At 37.3% G+C, this 20,764-nt stretch overlaps 2 protein-coding genes across 2 annotated transcripts; one reads left to right on the top strand and one right to left on the bottom strand.

Moving 5' to 3' along the window:
- Positions 1-7,079: 7,079 nt before the first annotated feature.
- Positions 7,080-7,997, top strand: LOC142839148 (vomeronasal type-1 receptor 90-like). Its single transcript, XM_075955074.1, has one exon. The coding sequence runs from the start codon at positions 7,080-7,082 to the stop codon at positions 7,995-7,997; it is 918 nt and encodes a 305-aa protein (XP_075811189.1).
- Positions 7,998-19,535: 11,538 nt separating this feature from the next.
- LOC142839187 (vomeronasal type-1 receptor 90-like) lies at positions 19,536-20,444 on the bottom strand. Its single transcript, XM_075955115.1, has one exon. The coding sequence runs from the start codon at positions 20,442-20,444 to the stop codon at positions 19,536-19,538; it is 909 nt and encodes a 302-aa protein (XP_075811230.1).
- Between the last annotated feature and the right edge of the window lie 320 nt (positions 20,445-20,764).

Below are 20,764 nucleotides of genomic sequence, written 5' to 3'. Positions count from 1 at the left end.
TTTCTTTTTTGGTTTTTCAAGACAGGCTTTCTATGTTGCTTTGGTCCTGACCTGGAACTAGCTCTTGTAGTTATCCTTTTTACCCTAAGGTGGTGCCTGTCTTCATAACTAAAATCTGTTTCTGGTAGGAAAACGATTTTGTTTCTTGATCCATTCAGTAACTCTGTCTTTTGAGTGGAGAATTGAGTCATTCATGCTTAAATTGTTACTGAAATGTGTGTGTTAGTTCTGGTCATCACGTTGTTAATTTTTGTTTTGTTCTCAGTGGTCTTTATATTTTAATAATTGTGGCTTGTGTTTATTTTAGTTTCTCTGCTTTCCTTATTCCTCTCTTTACCCCAAATAAACCTTCCTGTATTATCTTAGGTTTGGTTTATTGATTATAAAATTTTTTAGGCTGTCAATGTGTGTAAAATTGTTTCTTCTCCTTTAATCATGGCAGTTTTGCTGGGTGTAATATTTTAGATCAGCTGTCATTTGAGTCTTGGGTTTTATTAATCCAAAGCTTTCTGGCTTTGAAAGTTTTCCTTGAGAAATCAGCTGTTCTTTGATGGGTTTTCTTTACTCATGATTTGCACTTTTTCTCTTGCAACTTTAAATGCACCTTTATTGTTCTGTCTCCTCAGAGTTTTAAATATGAGATGTCATGGAAATTTTCTTTTCTGATCTTTTTTTTTAATGTGTTCTGTGTTCTTCTTCTATGTGTGTGGGTGAGTCTTTCTTAAGTTTGGGACAGATTTCTTCTAAGATCTCCTTGAAGGTCTTGTGTTCGCCATTGACTTGGGATTCTTCTCCCTCACTGTGCATAGAATTTCAAGGTTTGATTTCTCCATGGTATCCCACATTAACAACAATGTCTACACATACACTCCACCAACTAAGTTACATCCCCAGCCTACAGATCACTATCTGCTGATTACATCACCTCATGCCTGTGCCCGTGTAAGAAAGTTTAATTTTCTTACAGAGTGTTTGGAGGTGGTGACATTTTCTTAATTTTAGCAAAAGTGCTTTGATTTCTAGGCAAGGTCATGAAGCCACTGTCATGTAGTTTGGAGGCTATCAATCAGGAAAGTTTTGGAAGCAGGAAGGATTCCTTGAGGAAACAAAATGTTTTTCTACTTCTTATCAATGTGGTAATATTTTTACTTTAGTTTTCTCCAGAAGGACAGGAATGAGCTAATCCACACTGACAAATATGGCCTGGGAGAATAGCTCACACACAGGAAAGCCAGAGCTCAGCTGCTCCTTTTCTAGTGTTGTTCTGGAATTAGAGAAGTTCACTCTTCCAGTTAATGGTACCATTTTCTAACAACCTCAAGTTCAGAACTTTCCCTTTCCAGGTGACATGATAATTATGGGTCTAGAGAGAGATGAGCTAATGATATTTCTTCCTTATAAGTACTTCTTAGGGCCTCATTCGAAATGGATGTTTGTCAAAAGACCGGCCAGGTGAGTGTTTCTTTTTCTCTTCAGTAATAGTGAGAGCAGTAAGTGGTAGAAGGAAGCAGAGTTTTCTGTAATAAAATGATTAGAGAATTCTTGTTTAGTTTTATTTTAAGCCTAATTATATCAACAGCAAACACCACAGATGTCTGTAGACATAAAATATCAGTGTAATGATTTCTAAAAGAACATAGATTTCCCTTGCTGTGTCCTCTGATTGTAATGTATGTAACAGGAGATGGTGGCCTATTGGAAAGAGGACAGGCCCTAACAGAAGTGTGGACAGAGAGACAAGGAAGGCTAATTGGTTGAAGCTGATCAATGTATATTATGATTTGAATGAAAATGTAATGAAATCTATGTCTTTTTCTTACAGTAAATGTACATTCATATCCATGTAAAAAGTGACCCCAAATGGAATATTTTAATGAGCATATCTGCCTATGGATTTTCCTGAGGGTGTACTCTTAGAATTCTATAAACAATGTTTCTCATAGCTAACAGCAGTTGTGTTAAATTTTCAACCCTCTCACAAAACACCTGAAATGACTTAGAGGGTGAAACAAAGAACACACATTCACTGGTTTGCAGGAGTACATTTATAATATGAAGATATATTTAAATTATATTTTATATTTTCTCATTTTTCTACTTTTCTCAAAACTATGTATTGATTTATATGAAACTTCACCATGAGTATGCAGCAAATATTAACTCATTTAGTGTTACCAGTAACGTTTCTGGTAAATTTGCATTTACTTGGGAATTCTTAGGAGATATTTACTTCATGGCTTAGTAAAATGTAAGATGGTCTTAATGTTATATAAATAACTTTGAACATTTTTTCATAGATTTATTTTTCCTATTGTAATAATTTCTAATGAAGTAGATCTTTTTTAAGTATCTCAATGTATCTATAAGGCTTCCTTCACTTATTCATTAAATTCTTGTAACATTATCTTAATTTTTTTTTAATTTTTCCATTAAAAAATTTATACTTCCTCCCCTTCTCCCATTCTCCTCCTGCTCCCTGCTCCCTTACTTACCCTTCTCCCTCTTCTTCCCTGCTGGAGAGAGGGCAGGGAACCCTGCCCTGTTGGAAGTCCAAGGTCCTTCCTCTTTCATTATCTTTACAAAAATGTAAACTGAGTAATTTTCAAGAGGAGTTTGAGTGCGAGTGCTTTAATTAAAATGAATTGATGTTCAATTAATTTTTTTAAGTTCAACATTGTTATACTGCTACTGATAAAATATTAAGTTTTGATTAGCAATGAGATATATTTTCAGTTCTTGAATAGTATCAAATTATTTAAAGTAAACTCCCCACGGTTTCCTCTAATGTCTGCAAAATACAATTGTTCATTAAAATATGCATACTCAAAAGATACCAAGTAAATTTAAACTTAGCTGATGAATGTCATAAGTCCATATTAATGTTGCTGGAATATCATTTACTAATACATACAGGAGACTCAAGTGGAAAGTGAAGTCAGGTGTGGTGGCAAGACCTATGGACCCAGCACTTTGAAGACTAAGACAGGAGCTTTCTGAGTTATATTGAAGCCAGTATAAGTTGAGCCCCTCTCTCTGTCTCTGTCATTCTCACACACAAAAACAACAAAATTATATTGGTAAATAGATACTACAGAATCATGAAATAATTGTTTTTAAAGTGGAATAACACAATGCCAATAAATGTCATTTGCTCACTAGACACAGCACTTCCACGCCAGAAAAAAAAATGATGGAAGTATGAATTTATGTTGGCAAGTCTCACAGAATATTCAGTTTATTTTGTATAATTAACTTTAAGATTCTGCACTGATGCACTAGGCAGGACCCTTGTGGATTTTATTAAGTCACCCAGAAAACAAAGATGCACAATCCATTTCCCTTAAAGTTCATTTTATTTCAGAAACATATTTAATATAATCCTCAGTTTTTCACTTAAGTGTGTTCATGTAATCATGATAGCAGCCTCCGCACACAGTATGATATTGTTCTATTTTTAGTCCAGGTAACACACATACACACACACACACACACACACACACACACACACACACTTCCAGCGAACATTTTCATGTCTTTCCCAGACTTACACCATGTGACATGGATCGAGCTCTGGGTCTGACTGCTTCCCCACAGGCTCTGCAGTGACACTGCTGCTGCTGCTTCATCGCAGGGGAACTGGCTCGAAAGTGGGAGACTGTAAAGTGCCTGTGAGCTTCCAGTTGCAGGTGAGCTAAGTTCAATTTCTACAGAGTAACTGATACTTTAAAATTGTTTAAGAGATTAGGCAAGTTCTATGAATTAATACCTTAAATTAGTAGTTACTATTTATTCCTTCTGGCATATCTATTTCATAAAAATGTCCACATGGAATTAATTTGAGTGGCTAAGGTCTTCACCCTCCTGAGAGTTTCAAAGATTTATTAACATTGCTGACAGTGGACAGTACATCAGCTAACTCCACGTATCTTGTCACCTGAAAGTCATACAATCACTCCTTGTTCTCTCTGAGCCGTCACACTGCAAATAGGTCATTACTCACTAAATATGGTAAACTTAAAATGATTATGATACTTTTGCTCTAATATGTTTTATGTTCATTATATTACTATCTCCTCCAGAAGAATGAAAATACTATCATAAATTCACAAAACAAGTCTGTTCTAAAATTAAATACTGTGATAATGAAGAGGGAACGTGATTTTTTCCAGAAGATCGTAGAGTTATGCAGGAAACAGCTCTTTGTTTCTTTTGTTGCACATTTCTTCAGACAGCTGCCTGCTGCCTGCTAAGTTTTTGGTCTGGATCCCATTAAGAGTGATGGAATGTTACTATTATGAAGACTTATGGATACACTTTGGGTTAGGTCCTTACTACTAAGTACTACAACATAAACTAATATGAAATTCCAAGCACTGCATTTTTTTCAAATAAAATGAATGACTTTTCTTAGTTTATGTATATATTGAAAACTCAGTTTGCAGCTATGATAGTTATGCTTTTTCTGTTCCAGTCTCAACTCTAGTACACTCCAGGGAAAGACACCACATAAGGAATGAGAAGAAGTGTCATTTTATGTAGGTGACAAATATTTACTATGCAATGGATATAAAGTAGAGAGGTTGAAGTCCATAGCTTTCAGATAAGAAAATAAATTTAATTACCATCTTTACCTTCTATTATCATCTTTTTATTTTATTTATTTTACAATTCCATATTAAAAATTATAGATCTACAATGAATACAAATGTTTATATATATACAGTGTTTGTCCATTTGCAGTTTTAAAATTGGAATGTGCTTCAGTTCTGTCAGTTTAGAGACCAAGCCTTGAATTAATTATTATCCCAAATAAATCTGATAACATATTTTCTTTGTTTCTTTCTTTAATATTTATTTCTTTTATTTTACATATATATGTATTTTACATGCATGTATATCTGTGTACTACTTGCTTACAATATCAGAAAAGGAAATAGATTCCATACAACTAGAGTTACAGATGGTTATGAGCCACCATATCATTGCGGGGAACCTAGCCCATATCGTATTCAAGAGAAAACATGCTCTGAACCACTGTGCCGTCTCTCAACTTGCATCCTGGAATATTTTTAAAAAAACAGAATGCCAATGTGAAGCTACTGTAAATGTTTGTTGGTGGGAGAATCATATGTTTGGCTCTGGCAATTGGACTCAACCTATTCTTTTACTAGATCAAGTTTTAAAAGCAAACATAATGTATATATGTAAAATGTATGATTTATGTTGTCATATTCGTGGGGATGTAATAGAGTGCTCTCATATACTGACTTCAGCAATATTGCTATATATGCATGCATGCAGCTATGTATGTGGAATATACAATTGATCTTGAGAACACAATTGGCTTCTCTTTGTCACAAGAATCTTAGTAGATATAGTTTTCTATTTCTCTACCACAAAGTTGATGTTAAAGTAATGAATTATACTAATTTTCTAAAATAATAATACTGGCAACCAGACGAAATAACTAACATCAGCACTCAAGCTAAGACTATTTGTTGAAAGTAAAAAAATTGTCTGTGTGTTGGTGACATATGATGACACTGGGGCCCTTGATTTCCACTGCATGGGAAGGAATCTATTAAAACAGAGATTCTAAAACAGGATCACTATGTGGTCATCTTTGGCAAGTTCATGTTTGTCACAATGTGTTGAAAGCAGTGTTTTTCTTGGTGTCACATGCTCTTTATTGTTTGGGGCTCCTAGCTCCACATCTTCAGATGAGAGTATTTCCTGTGTAAACTACAGATATCAGGAAAGCACAATGGGACCATGGCCAAGATGGGGTTGATTGTGGGTAGCAATGGAGAGAAGCATAACAGGGTACAAGTGATCTTATCAGGGAAATGGGAAAGTGTGGGCTTCTTAGCAGGGAGGAAGGAAGTACATATAGAAGGAGGTGGGAGGAAGGTACAGGGGAGTAGAAGGAGACCAATTATCTGATAGGGAAAAATGGGGGTTCCTTAGTCAAAGAGGAGGATATAAATACAGACGATGGAATAGGAAGGTAAAGTAACAAAGGATGGATGAAAAAACCGAAAGGAATCATACTAGTAATGATTTACCAACCCCACTGACCTGCTGTAAAAAATAAGCAAAAATAGCATTTGTCTTGATAGTTGGGAGTTAGTTCTTTAAACCATTAGTAGATTTTACACAAGTTTTAAATAGGATGGAAAGTAAACTTGGAGACATCTAGGAGCATTTATAACAATAATGGTTATAAAATTAATACGGTGTGGAAACTGCACTAATGAACTCCAACTGTATCATTGTCTTTAATCCCAGATTCTGGGGTGGTGAGTTCATTGAAAAAGGAAAATAAAAATAGATGAATTGAGATAGACATTGTACTGACTAAATAGTGGGATTATCATGAATTATCAACTCTGATTCCATCAAAATTATGAATGAAAACATGGATAGTTGTAAAATGGAGCTTATTAAAATTATAAAATATGAGACTGACTCACCTCACTCTTTTGGATTTCTTTTGTGATTTCTCCCCAGAACAACATAATTTTAATCAGTTGTACAAATATGATTATGCTCCTGTTTTCTCATCACTGCTGTTTCCAGTGTTAACTATAAAATGAGGCAATGTAAGTCAAATCAGTAGGATTCAATTTCTAAGGCATGAGGTCTAGGTGCAATACAGGCACATGAGTGTGCAAGCTGTGTTGGATGTGGGTGAGAATGCTGTCTATCCAGGAGATATATTGAGATTATATAGAAACATAGGTCAAGTCTAATGTGGAACTTGAAATAAAGAGATGGGTTAATAAAGAATAAATAGGTAAAACATACATAGTGACCATGAATAACGACTTTCGTGAATAATATATAATTTTTTCAGGTATATGAAATAAGTGTCCACAACCGTCTCTATTGGGATCTGGTGCCCTCTTGAGAATGAGACCTGGTCAGTAATCATCATCATCAATTTAGACTATGAAACCCAATATGGACAGGGTCAACAGAACCACCATATTTGGGCTGCCCATGCATGCTTCAGCATTGCCAGGTCATAAATTTCATTTTTTCATATCATTCTCCTAAAATGAATACACTTTCCACTTATGTCCTCATTGAAGAATGTCCTTAATTTCCAAGCTGGACTTGGAGTCCTGGCCAATATGTTTCTCCTTGTTTTCTACACTTTCGTAATTCTAGGTAACAGACCTAAGTCCACGGACATTATCTCCTGTCAACTGGCCTTCATTCACACACTGCTGATCATCACTGGAGGGGATATTTGGCTTTGGGACATATTTGAGTCACTGAACATTGAAAATGACTTCAAATGTAAGACAACTTTTTACATAAGCAGGGTGATGAGAGGCCTCTCCATCTGTGTCACCTGCCTCCTGAGTGTGTTCCAGGCTGTCACTATCAGTCCCAGTTCCTCTTTCTTGGCAAAATTTAAATATAAACTAAAAAAGTACATGATTTGTGCTTTCTTATTTATTTGGTCTTTCAACTTGTTATTCATTAGCAACTGGATCTTTTATACTGGTACTTTTTCCAACATGAGTGAGACCAACCAGATGAAGGTCACTAAATTCTGTTCACTCTTCTCCATGAACTACATCATCAGGGCACTGATTTTAACAGTGGCAACCTGCAGAGATGTATTTCTTGTAGGAGTTATGCTGGCCACAAGTGCATATATGGTGATCATCTTGCTCAGACATCAGAGGCAACATAAGCATCTTCACAGCCTCAGCCACCTGAGAGCATCTCCTGAGAAAAGGGCCACCCAGACCATCTTGCTGCTGGTGATTTCCTTTGTGGTCATGTACTGGGTGGACTTCATCATCTCATCCACTGCAGTCCTGTTATGGATGTACAATCCAGTAATCCTGAGTGTTCAGAAGTTTGTGATTAATGTCTATCCCACAATTACTCCTTTGGTACAAATCAGTTCTGATAACAGAATAATCAATATGCTGAAAGACATGCAGTCCGTGTGCCACCACATTTTAAAAAGGGGATAATTTTTCTCACTTTAATAGAATGATTTATTTATGTTTTTATATTTATGAGTATTGGGTCAGCATGTATGTATGTGTGAATTCCTGGCACCCACAAGTTCAGAAGAGGCCATTGTCCTTGTCCCCTTTGAGCTGGACAGACAGACAGATATTTGTAAGGTGTCATTCTTTTGCAGCCACAACTAATTTTTCCTAAAACATATACTTCTTAAACTCTGTAATTGTTCAAATAGAAAATTAAGATTCTCCATATTTTAAATAAAATTTGTGGTATTACACATATACATTTTTGTGACATTTCTGCTGCCAAGATATATAGCATCCTTTAAGTTTATTGTACACCATAATTTGAAATTTCTTCAGAAAGTCTCTTACTCTTTCATCTTTAATTTATTTCATAAATATTCCCCGATGTTGAGGTTGCTCAAAGGATGGTCCTTGCTGATACTGACTTTAACGTATTTCTTTTGATGGATATTTAATATACTCTCAGTCATCAAGAGTAGGTTAAATATTCTATTGTAGCTTCAATTATCTTTCCTAAGTGTAGTTTCTCTGGGGCCTCAAAATACTGTGAATTTAAATTGTTCCTTTTTACCACAGTTACTTAATGAGCCTTATATAAATATTCCATGTGCCTGTGTATTCGTACTTCACCAATACTTACTCTTCTTCTGTTGAGAATTCTCTGTTCAGTTCAGTGCCCCATTTTTTTAATTGGGTTAAATAGCATTTTAAAGTCTAGTTTCTTGAGTTCTTTATATATTTTAGAAATGAGACGTTTATCTGTTGCGGTGTTGGTGAAGATCTTCTCCCAGTCTGTAGATTGCCTTTTTGTCTTAATGACGGTGTCCTTTATTTTACAGAAGCTTCTCAGGTTTAGGAGGTCCCATTTATTCAATGTTGCCCTTATTGTCTGTGCTACTGGGGTTATATGTAGGAAGTGGTCTCCTGTGCCTATGTGTTGTACAGTATGTCCCACTTTCTCTTCTATCAGGTTCAGTGTGATCAGATTGACATTGAGGTCTTTAATCCTTTTGGACATGAGTTTTGTGCATGGTGATAGATATGGATCTTTTTTCATTCTTCTACAGGTTGACATCCACTTGTGCCAGCACCATTTGTTGAAGATGCTCTCTTTCTTCCATTGTATGCTTTTAGCTCCTTTGTTAAAAATCAGGGGTTCATAGGTTTGTGGGTAAAATCCGGGCCTTCTATTCGATTCCATTCATCAACATCTCTGTTTTTGTGCTAATACCAAGCTGTGTTCATTACTGTAGCTCTGTAATAGAGTTTGAAGTCAGGGATGGTAATTCCTCCTGAAGTACCTTTATTGTATAGACTTGTTTTGGCTATCCTGGGTTTTTTGTTTTTCCATATAAAGTTGATTATTGTTCTCTCATGGTCTGTGAAGAATTTTGTTGGGATTTTGATGGGGATTGCAATGAATCTATAGATTGATTTTGGTAGAACTGCCATTTTTACTATGTTGATCCTCCCAATCCAAGAGCAAGGGAGATCCTTCCATTTTCTGGTATCCTCTTCAATTTCTTTCTTCAAAGACTTAAAGTTCTTTTCAAACAGATCTTTCACTTTCTTGGTTAGAGTTATCCCAAGATATTTTATGCTATATATACCCAAGAGATGCCCTAGCATACTACAAAAGCATTTCTTTAATTATGTTCATAGCAGTTTTATTTGTAATAGCCAGAACCTGGAAATAACCTAGATGCCCCTCAATCAAAGAATGGATAAAGAAAGTGTGGAATATGTATGCATTAGAGTACTACTCAGCAGTAAAAAACAATGACATCTTGACTTTTGCATGCAAATGGATGGAAACAGAAAACACTATCCTGAGTGTGGTAACCCAGACTCAAAAAGATGAATATGGTATGTACTCATAAGTGGATTCTTGTCATAAATAAAGACATTGAGCCTATAATTCATGATCCTAGAGAAGCTTTAAAAAAAGGTGAACCCAAAGAAAAACATATAGTTATCCTCCTTTATATTGGAAGGATACAAGACGGCCAGGCAAAAATTGGAAACTTGGGGGTGGGGGTGGGGTAGGGGTAAGGCGAGATGGGAGAAAAAAGTGAGAAGGGGAGGATGGGGAGAGCTTGGGGGAATGGGACGGTTGGGATGGAGGAAGAGTGGATATGGAAACAGGGAAGTATAAATCTTAATTTAGGGAGCCATTTTAGGGTTGGCAAGAGACTTGACTCTAGAGGTGTTCCCAGATGTCCTTGGAGATGTCTCCAACTAAATCCTTAGGCAGCCAAGGAGAGGGAGCCTGAAATGGCTCTATCCTATAGCCATACTGATGAATATCTTGCATATCACCATAAACCCTTCATCTGGTGATGGATGAAGCTAGAGACAGAGACCCACATTGGAGCAGTGGACTGAGCTCCCAAGGTCCAAATGAGGAGTAGAAGAAGGGAGAACATGAGCAAGGAAGTCAGGACTGCGAGAGGTGTGCCCACCCACTGAGATGGTGGGGCTGATCTAATGGGAGCTCATCAAGGCCAGCTGGACTGGGACTGATGGACCATGTGATCAAACTGGACTCTCTGACACTTGCCAGTGTAAGGGCATGGGAAATAGAAATATAAATAAAGAATACAAAGACATGAAAACAATAAAACAGAAAACACAGAACAGTACCAGGAGGCAGTTCCAGTGAATACTGAAATCACCTATGTTTATTTTCAAATTACTTAAAATATACCAACCCCAAGTGGTAGGAGTAAGAAAAACACTTCATTTACATTATACAAGAAAAGGAACAGACCAGTTGAAGGTTGTGGGCTACATTCCTAGATAACCATTCTGTTTTTAGAACAAAACAAGTCACACTTACACCCTAGACCAAAACATTCTGTAGGCAAACTACACATTTGGTAGAATATGGTAAGGTCCTCCATGGAAAGTTAGCAAAGTCTAGCATATTGCTTTGAGTCAAAAGCCATTCCCACTGTATCTAGGCTGAGCAAGGTATCCCTCCAAAGAGAATGGGTTTCAAAAAGCAAGTAGAAACAGTAGGGAAAATCATGGATTCACTACCACTGGTAACAGAGTGTGCCCCTGCCAGGTAACTGTTACCCTCATCTTGAGTGCCTAATTTGGTCCTATGTTGGTTCCCTCACTGTCAGACTGGAGATAGTGGGCTCCGATTAGCTTAAGCAAACTGTTTCAGTGGGAACCTCATAATAGTCTTGACTCCATTGTTGATCTCTGCATATGAAGTACACAATTTGATCAATAAGTCTGATATCCCATAGTCAAATCAGGTTAAATAAGAAAGCTAAACAGGCCAATACATCAATGGATTAGAAGCAATAATTATGAGTCTCCCAACCATACAAAAAACAAAAAAACAAAAAACAAAACCAACCAAACAAACAAAAAAATCCAAAAAACCAGGACAAAAAAGTTTTAGCACCAAATTCCCTGTGACTTCCAAACGGGAGTTAATTTCATGTTTTGGCCTGTGTTTGGTTGTGTGAAGAGACACCATGAACATGGAAGCTCTTATAAAAGAAAGTGTTTAATCAGAGCTTGTTTACAGTTCAGATTTTAGTCCATTATCATCATGGTGGGGAGCATGGTGCCATGCAGACATGATGTTGGAGAAGGCACTGAGAGTTCTGCATCCAGATTCACAGGCAGCAGGAATGGAGAGAGCCACTGGGTCTGGCTTGGGCTTTTGAAACCTCAAAACCTATCCCCAGAGAGACATACCTTCCTCCAAACACCTAGCCACACTAATCAATCAAATAGTATCAGTCCCTAAGCATTGAAATCTATGAGCTTCTGGGGGCCATTCTTATTCAAACCACCACCCCACAATATTCCTCAAATTATTCACCAAATTAAAAAATGAAAGAATACAGCCCAATTTTTTGAATTAGTTCCAATTTACCTGATACATAAGCTACATAAAGACCCAATAAAGAAAGTGATTCAGATAAATTTTCCTTAGGAACGTAGACGTACAAATTTATCAATAAAATACCTGCAAACCCAATCCAAGAAATCATCAAACACATCATCCACTGTGATTAAGTAAACATCATTCAGAGATGCAGGGATGATTCAACATACATAAATTGATAAAAAAAAAATAATACACCATATTAACAGTCTGAAAGACAAAATACCACATGATCATCTTATTAGATGAAGAAAAGTCTCTTGAAAAAATCCAAAACCCCTACATGAGAAAAGTCTTGGAAATATTGGGGATACAAGGTACATAACTAAACACATTAAAGGAAGTTTATAGCAAGCCCATATCTAATATCAACTTAAATGTAGAGAAATTTAAGCAATAGAACTAAAATCAGCAAGAAGACAAGAATGTACACTCAACATACCTGCTAAATATATACTTGAAGTCTGTCTTAGAGATTTGATTGCTGTGAAGAGATACTATGACCACAGCAACTTTTATAAAGGAAAACGTTTAATTGGGGTAGCTTACTGATATTTTCAGAGGTCCAGTTCATTATCAGCATGGTAGGAGCAACAGCGGGCAGGCAGACAGAGTGCTGGAGAAGTAGCTGAGAGTCCTACATCTTGCAGGCAACAGAAAGCTGACTGTCACACTGAGTGAAGCTTCAACAGAAGAGACCTCAAAGTTCACAGTGACACACTTCCTTCAACACCTACACCCCAAATCCACACCTTGTTGCGGGAGGTCCTCCCACTCCTCCAGCCAATAGCCGCTGAGATACCAGCCCATTGGGGCGTGGTCTCTCTCCCTTTAAAAAAGCAGCCACTTCCCTCTCCTCTTTCTCTTCACTTCCTGCTCCGCTGGCGACTAGACTCCTGATTGCGTAGAGGGCTGTTGCCTGGGACAGTGATCTGTAAGTTTTTTCCCCTTTAAATAAATATCACCCTATTAATCATAATCCCAAATTGGTGTGGCATTGTTTGTGACTTACGCCTTCATTTTGGCACCCAACGTTTGGTTTTAGAACCTCTCCCGGCTCGCAGCCGCGAGTTCGGCTTGGGCTCGCAGCCGCGAGTTCGGCTTGGCGGCCGGAAGTTCGGCTTGGCGGCCGCGAGTTCAGCTTGGCGGGCGCTAGTTCGGCTTGGCGGGAGCCGTCCCTTCCTCAGCCGCTGCCTGTGCCTTGCAGCGGCGGCCTTGGCCTCCCGTGGTTTGTTCTTTTCTGAGTTGTTTTTAAATCTCCCTTGCAAGCACAGCTCTTAAAGTGGCGCGAACCAGAGCACGCTGTTGCTGAAAGCTGCAACCCCTCAGGGTGACTCTGTCACGTGGAGGCATAAGCAGCTTCCAGATTGCTCTTCTCTACCCCTGGATTCTGGGTTTCTGGTTCCGTCTCTGGAATTGATTTAATTACATTTACTTTGTTGAGAAACTTGCATTTTCTAGTTTTTAACATCTACTAAGACACTGAAACAGGACCATGTTTTCATCGCGACTCTGCAACAGCGCCACCTGCTGGATAATAGGTAATATGGCAATTTTCGTTTCTAACGCAAATTTTACTGCTTTGTTTTCACTAATACAATGGATTAGTAATTTTATATTTACTAATACAATGAATTACATCATACAAGGTTTATATGCTTATGGGAATACCTTAATTTGCTTGTTACTAGGCTTCAGTTTTCTTTTCCATATTCTATCATTAAGGAAGAATATGGCACTCCTAAGAACGATAGAATCTTTACAAACTAATAATGAACAGAAGAATATGGCACTCCTAAGAATGATAGAATCTTTACGAACTAATAATGAACAACTAATTGACAGGAATAAAATTATTGAAAATCAGAGGTTATCTGAACAAGTGGATACTATGACAGACAAAATTGATTCCATATCCAAGGGTATTAGAAAGTTACCTGAAAGGGTTCAAGCTGTTGAATTTGACCTTCAGAGTTTATCACAAAGTTTTGATAAGGTAACAGACAGAATGTACCTCCAAGATGGGAATCTACATGATATACAAGAAAAGTTTAAGGAGGACATGTTATCTTTGAAGGAAAAAATTAAAGCTTTGGAATCACAGGAGCAGAATGGGGACCAAAAAATTGATACCTCAGTGAAATCACTGGAAATATATACAGGTCAGGAGATTCAGGATTTAATAGAGACAATGATAAAAAGGTTTGAAAAGATTGGAGAAATTATTGCAGCTGGTGAACAGAGTAAGGAGGCACAAGGACAGGATACAATGCCTCCACCAGCTATTAGAACTGGCTTACCCAGGGTTCTAGCGACATACCCTGTACTTAATTCTGACAAAGCGTCAACTTCTAAAGGCTCAAAGGGAGTCAGAGAAGCTAGATGGATACCAATAGCAATGAATGATCTGAAAGAAATTAAGCAAGCTGTTGTTAATTTTGGCTTGCACAATGCATATGTAAAGGAAATGATAAAGACTTGGGCTTCTAATGCTAGAGCTAACCCCCATGATTTCCATCAGTTAGTGTCTGCAGTTTTAGATAATGGACCTTCCTTGATGTTTGGAATTTATTTCAGAGAAGAATCCAAACATATGGAACAGCAAGGAAGAGCAAAAGGTATTGAGGTTTCCCAAGATCAAATTCTTGGTGCAGGAGAATATGCTGATCCACAGGTCCAAGCTCTTTATGACGATGAAGTACTGTGTCTATGTCACCAAGCAGCTTTAAATGCTTGGAATAGGATACAAGATCCAGCAAAAAGAGTTGAATCATATACCAGGATTAGGCAGGGACAGAGAGAACCCTTTATTGACTTTTTGTAAAGATTAATTAAGGCTCTGGACATAGGGGTAACAGACCCAGAAGCTAGACAAATACTTCTTGAATCTCTAGCTTTTGAGAATGCAAACATAGAATGCAAAAAGATAATTGGGCCTTTAAAGTCTAGATCATCACCTATGGATGAATGGATTCAGCATACGATGAATGTTGAGATGTTTAGCTATAATGATGAATCTTGGGTAGGAGAAGTGATTTCCAAAGCAATGAGGAGACATCAAACTGCCAGGTGTTTTAATTGTGGTAAATGTGGACATTTGCAAAGGGATTGCAGGTAAAGAATTTCTAGGAATAATATCTCTTCTGGGAATGACAAAAATAGGAGACCTTGGCCTTCAGGTATATGTAGGAGATGCGGTAAAGGCCGGCATTGGTCCAACGAATGCAGGTCAACAACAGGCAGATGGGGCAACCCGATATCATCGGGAAACTCCTTGAGGGGCCTCTCGCAGGCCCCCAAGTCAACAGTGGCCCAGTCATTCCCAGTCACAGTGGAGAACGTGCCTCACCAAGAAAATTAAAAGCTCCAGTTTCTGCTGTAAAAAGTAATACTGGTCTAAATGATGAATTACACATGGAGGATGAGTCAAAAAACCCAGTAGGACAGAGTAAACGTATATTTTGGCAGACTTCTATTAATGATCAAAGACAAAAGCTAAGAGTCTGTATAAATGGCACTTTTATTGAAGGCTTATTAGACACAGGTGCGGATATAAGTATCATTACTCCAGAATCTTGGCATCCGAATTGGCCTCTTCAAGAGGTAGATGTTCAGTTCCTAGGAATTGGAACCCTATCTCGTGTAAAAGAAAGCACAAGATGGGTTTGAGCCCCTATGCAGGGCTCAAAGGGCAAATAGGAAGACTAAGGCCATATATAGCCAATATTGCAATAAATTTATGGGGCCATGACTTGCTACAGCAATGGAATACCCAGATCAACATTCCTGTAGTTCCAGGAACTCATAATTCTGGGAAAGATATGATGAGGTATTATGGAAAAAGGTCACCAGCCATTCAGGCTGTACAAGAACGTACAGCAAATACCAAACCTTTAGAGGTACCAACAGCCCTCCCTTTAAAATGGCTAACTGAGAAGCCAATATGGATCAAACAGTGGCCTCTAGCTGAAGATAAATTACAGGCATTGGAACAGCTGGTGCAAGAGCAACTAGATGCTCACCATATTGAAGAATCAACCAGCCCTTGGAATTCTCCTGTGTTTGTTGTAAAAAAGAAATCTGGTAAATGGAGAATGGTGACAGATTTAAGAGCTGTCATCAATGTAATTCAACCTATGGGCCCACTACAATCTGGAATTCCTTTGCCTTCTCTATTACCAAAAGGATGGCCTCTTATAGTTGTTGATTTGAAAGACTGTTTTTTCACTATACTGTTACAAGAAAAATAGAGAAAAAATTGCCTTCACAGTGCCTACTTATAATAATTCTCAGCCTAATAGAAGATATCAATGGACTATCCTCCCACAGGGTATGCTCAATAGTCCTACATTGTGCCAATATTTTGTTAAGTAAGCCATTGGAAATAATTTGTAAACAATTCCCCAAGTTCATAATTTATCATTACATGGATGACATCTTGTTATCTGATTCAAATAAAGATACTTTAGAAAGGATGTTTGAAGAAGTAAAGAAAGTCTTGCCTAGGTGGGGATTACAAATTGCCCCTGAAAAGATTCAAAGAGGAAACTCTATTAATTACCTAGGTTACAGAATAGGGTTAGAGAAAATTAAAACGCAAAAGGCACAAATTAGGAGAGACTGGTTAAAGACACTTAATGACTTCCAAAGATTGTTAGGAGACATTTCCAGTCTATGACCAGCTGTTGGGATAACACCTGATCTAAGTGTTCATTTAAACAGAACCTTACATGATGATAAAGATTTGAATAGTCCAAGAAAACTGACAGCCAAAGCAGAAAAGGAACTGACAATGACTGAGGAAAAATTACAGGAGGCACATGTGGATAGGGTGAACCCAAATCTTAGCTGCATCCTAGTCACATTGCCTTCCAGAATTTCTCCTACAGGGATTCTAATGCAGAGGGAAGATATTATTTTAGAGTGGATATTTATACCTAATAAACCAAGTAAAAAATTAAAAACTTATGTGGAAAAAGTCTCTGAATTAATTATAAAAGGTAAGCTGAGACTTCGTCAACTAGCAGGTATAGACCCAGCAGAAATTATAGTGCCTTTTACTACTGAAGAAATAAAAAAGTTGTGGGAAGACAATGAACCATGGCAAAGAGCTTGTGCTAATTTTTTGGGAGAAATTAATAGCAACTATCCCAAAAGTGGTAGACTTAACCTCATAAGGAGAACTTCTCGGATTCTTCCTAGAATTGTACGTGATGCTCCAATAACTGGAGCCCGTACGTTCTATACTGATGCAAACAAATCAGGGAAAGCAGGTTACAAGTCAGATGAATTGAGTAAGGTGGAACAAAGCCCTTATAATTCTGTCCAGAAGGCAGAATTATATGCCATTCTTATGGTGCTAAGGGATTTTAAAGAACCTCTTAATATAGTTACAGATTCACAATATGCAGAAAGAGTTATCTTGCATATTGAAAGTGCTGAATTTATACCAGATTACACAGAGTTGACTTCATTGTTTATCCAGGTACAAGACATAATCAGGAACAGGCTTTGTCTGATGTACATAACACACATCTGGTCCCATACAGGTCTGCCTGGTCCTCTAGCATAAGGCAACCTTGAGATTGATCAATTATTGATTGGAAGTATGTTGCAGGCCTCAGAATTTCATAAGAAGCATCATGTCAATAGTAAAGGCCTAAAGAAAGAATTTTCCATTACATGGCAACAAGCTAAGGACATTATAAAGAGATGTCCTACTTGTTCTTTCTATAATCAAACACTGTTGCCTGCAGGGAGTAACCCAAAGGGTACTAAGAGAAATGAAATCTGGCAGATGGATGTGTTCCACTTTATGGAATTTGGTAAATTGAAATATGTACACCACACCATAGACACGTATTCAGGTTTTCAATGGGCTACTGCCCTGAGCTCAGAAAAGGCTGATTCAGTAAACACACATTTATTGGAAGTTATGACCATCATGGGTATACCTGCACAAATAAAGACAGATAATGGTCCAGCATATGTATCTAAGAAAATGAAACACTTTTTTGATTATTATAATATAAAACACATTACAGGTATACCAAATAATCCTACAGGTTAGGCAGTTATAGAAAGATCAAATCGTACTACAAAGGATATGCTGAACAAACAGAAAGGGACCAAAAATACCCCCAGAAATAGATTACATAATGCTTTATTAACCTTGAATTTTCTTAACGCTAATGAGAAAGGAACCACAGCAGCAGAAAGACATTGGATAATGGAAAAGTCTGCTGAACTAAGTCAACCGATTTATTTCAAAGATGTGCTGACCTCTCAATGGAAGCCAGGAGATGTGCTATGTTGAGGAAGGGGTTTTGCTCTTGTTTCCACAGGAGAAGAAAAATTGTGGATACCATCAAAATTAATAAAGTTTCGATTTGAAGAGAAGAAACCTCTTTGAAAGGAGAAATGACAACTCATCCACAATGATGATATTCATACAGGTGGTAAGAAAAACATATAGAATGGGGGCAGGGTTCTGTTTTTTATGAGATCCCTAGATATGAACTTGCCTTTCTTTATCTGTATGTGTTTTTTGTTCTTTTTCATTATCTCATTTTTTCTTGTTTGCTTTCTTTTTTTCTGATTTGTTTATTTTGTTTTACCTTGATATTTATTTCATTATTGGGCTTAGATGCTTGCTTGTTTTCTAAGGAGAGACAGAAAGGTGTATCTTGATGAGGGAGAGGAGGAACTAAGAGAATCAGGGGAACAGGGAACTCTAACCATAATATATTATGGGAAAGAAATCATTTTTTTCATAAAAGAGAAACACAAAATTTCAGTGGTGGGCTATGGTGGTGAACACATCTAAAGGTAGAGCTGGGGGTGACAGAGACAAGAGAATAACTGGAGCTACCATCTTGTGTTACAGTAAGAGATGCTCAAAATAACAATTTTTAGTTACCAGCAATGTTTCAAAAAGTGTGAATGAAATCAAGTTCAAATACACAGAGAAATGAATTTTTCGACCAAGACTCATTAATTAACCTTGATTAAAAATGGAAAATTCAATCCACATTGTTTTTGTGCTGCAGAGAAACTATACTTAGGATAGAGAGTTAAAGCTACAATAGGATATTTACAGTATTCTTAACGACTGGAAGTAAAGTCCCTTCAAACAAAAAATGTAAAATATCAATATCAGCAAGGAGCTTCCTTTAAATAACTTCAGCGTTAAAGGAACATTTACGATATAAAGTAAAAAGGAGAGAGTAAAAGATTTCCTGTGGAAATTTCAAATTATGGTGTACAGTGAACTTAAAGGACTATACAGTATTTGGCAACAGAAATCTCACAATAACGTACTTGTGTAATATCACAAATTTTATTTAAATATATAAAGAATCTTGGTTTGTTACTTTAGCTATTTAAAAGTTTAAGAAAAAAATCCGTATTTTGGAAAAATATAATTGTAACTGAACCAGAATTATGTCTTACAACCATCTCTATGTCCAGGTCAAGTGGGGCCAATAGCTTCTTCTGACCTCTGTGGGTATCAGGAATCCACACATACACACATGTTGATGCAATACCCATAAATAAAAATAAATAAATCATTTTATTAAAAATGAGAAAATTTATCCTTTTTAAAAAATCTGGTGGCACTTTGACTCCAAGCTTTTCAGTATATCAATTATTCTGCTATCAGAACTGATTTGTACCAAAGGAGTAATTGTGGGATAGACATTCATCACAAACTTCTGAACACTCAGGATGACTGGGTCGTACATCCATAACAGGACTGCAGTGGATGAGATGATGAAGTCCACCGAGTACATCACCACAAAGAAAACCACCAGCAGCAAGATGGTCTGGGTAGCCCTTTTCTCAGGAGATGCTCTAGGGTGGTTGAGGCTGTGAAGATGCTTGTGTTGTCTCTGATGTCTGAACAAGATAATCACCATGTATGCACTAGCGCCCAGCATAACTCCTAGAAGAAACACATCTATAGAGATTGTCACTGCTAAAATCAGTGCCCCAGCGTTGTAGTTCAAAAGGAAGAGTGAACAGGATTTACTGACCTTTATCTGTTTGGCCTCACTCACATTGGTAAAAGCACCAGCAGAGAAAATCTGGTTGCTACTGAATGTCAAGTTGAAAAACCAGATAAATAAGAAAGCACAAATCATGTATTTTTTTAGCTTATGTTTAAATTTATTCAACAAAGAGGTACCGGGACTGATAGTGACAGCCTGGAACACACTCAGGAGGCAGGTGATGCAGATGGAGAGGCCTCTCATCACCCTGCTTATGTAAAAAGTTGTCTTACATTTGAAGTCATTGTCAATGTTCAGTGACTCAACTATCTCTTTAAGCCAAATATCCCCTCCAGTGAGGAGCAGCACTATGTGGATGAAGGCCAGTTGACAGGAGATCATGTCCGTGGGCTTAGGTCTGTGGCTTAGGACTATGAAAGTATAGAAAACAAGGAGAAACATATTGGCCAGGACTCCAAGCCCAGCTTGGAAATTAAGCACAATCTTTAATGAGGACATACGTGGAAAGTGTACTCATCTTAAGCTTGTAGTAGAAGCATATTTCATACATCTGAAAAATAATAGAGTATACATCAGACTTGTGATTCACTGGTCAGTGTTTCTATATCATCATTTTATTTTACCTACTTATTCTTGATTAACTTGTTTCTTTAACTTTTGATGTTCTTTAATGGATATCATAGCCCACATTTCTATATACTTCTCCATGTATCTACCTGTGTATGTAGCATACTAGAGATGATAAATGCATTCACAGTCACATACTACACAGAATGCACAGTTTGTGGGCTCGCTATTCACTTATAGTTCATGCCTTA

The sequence above is a fragment of the Microtus pennsylvanicus genome, chromosome 21 (genome assembly GCF_037038515.1).
Source record: "Microtus pennsylvanicus isolate mMicPen1 chromosome 21, mMicPen1.hap1, whole genome shotgun sequence".
Lineage (NCBI taxonomy): Eukaryota > Metazoa > Chordata > Mammalia > Rodentia > Cricetidae > Microtus > Microtus pennsylvanicus.
This window is presented reverse-complemented; position numbering and strand designations above follow the sequence as displayed.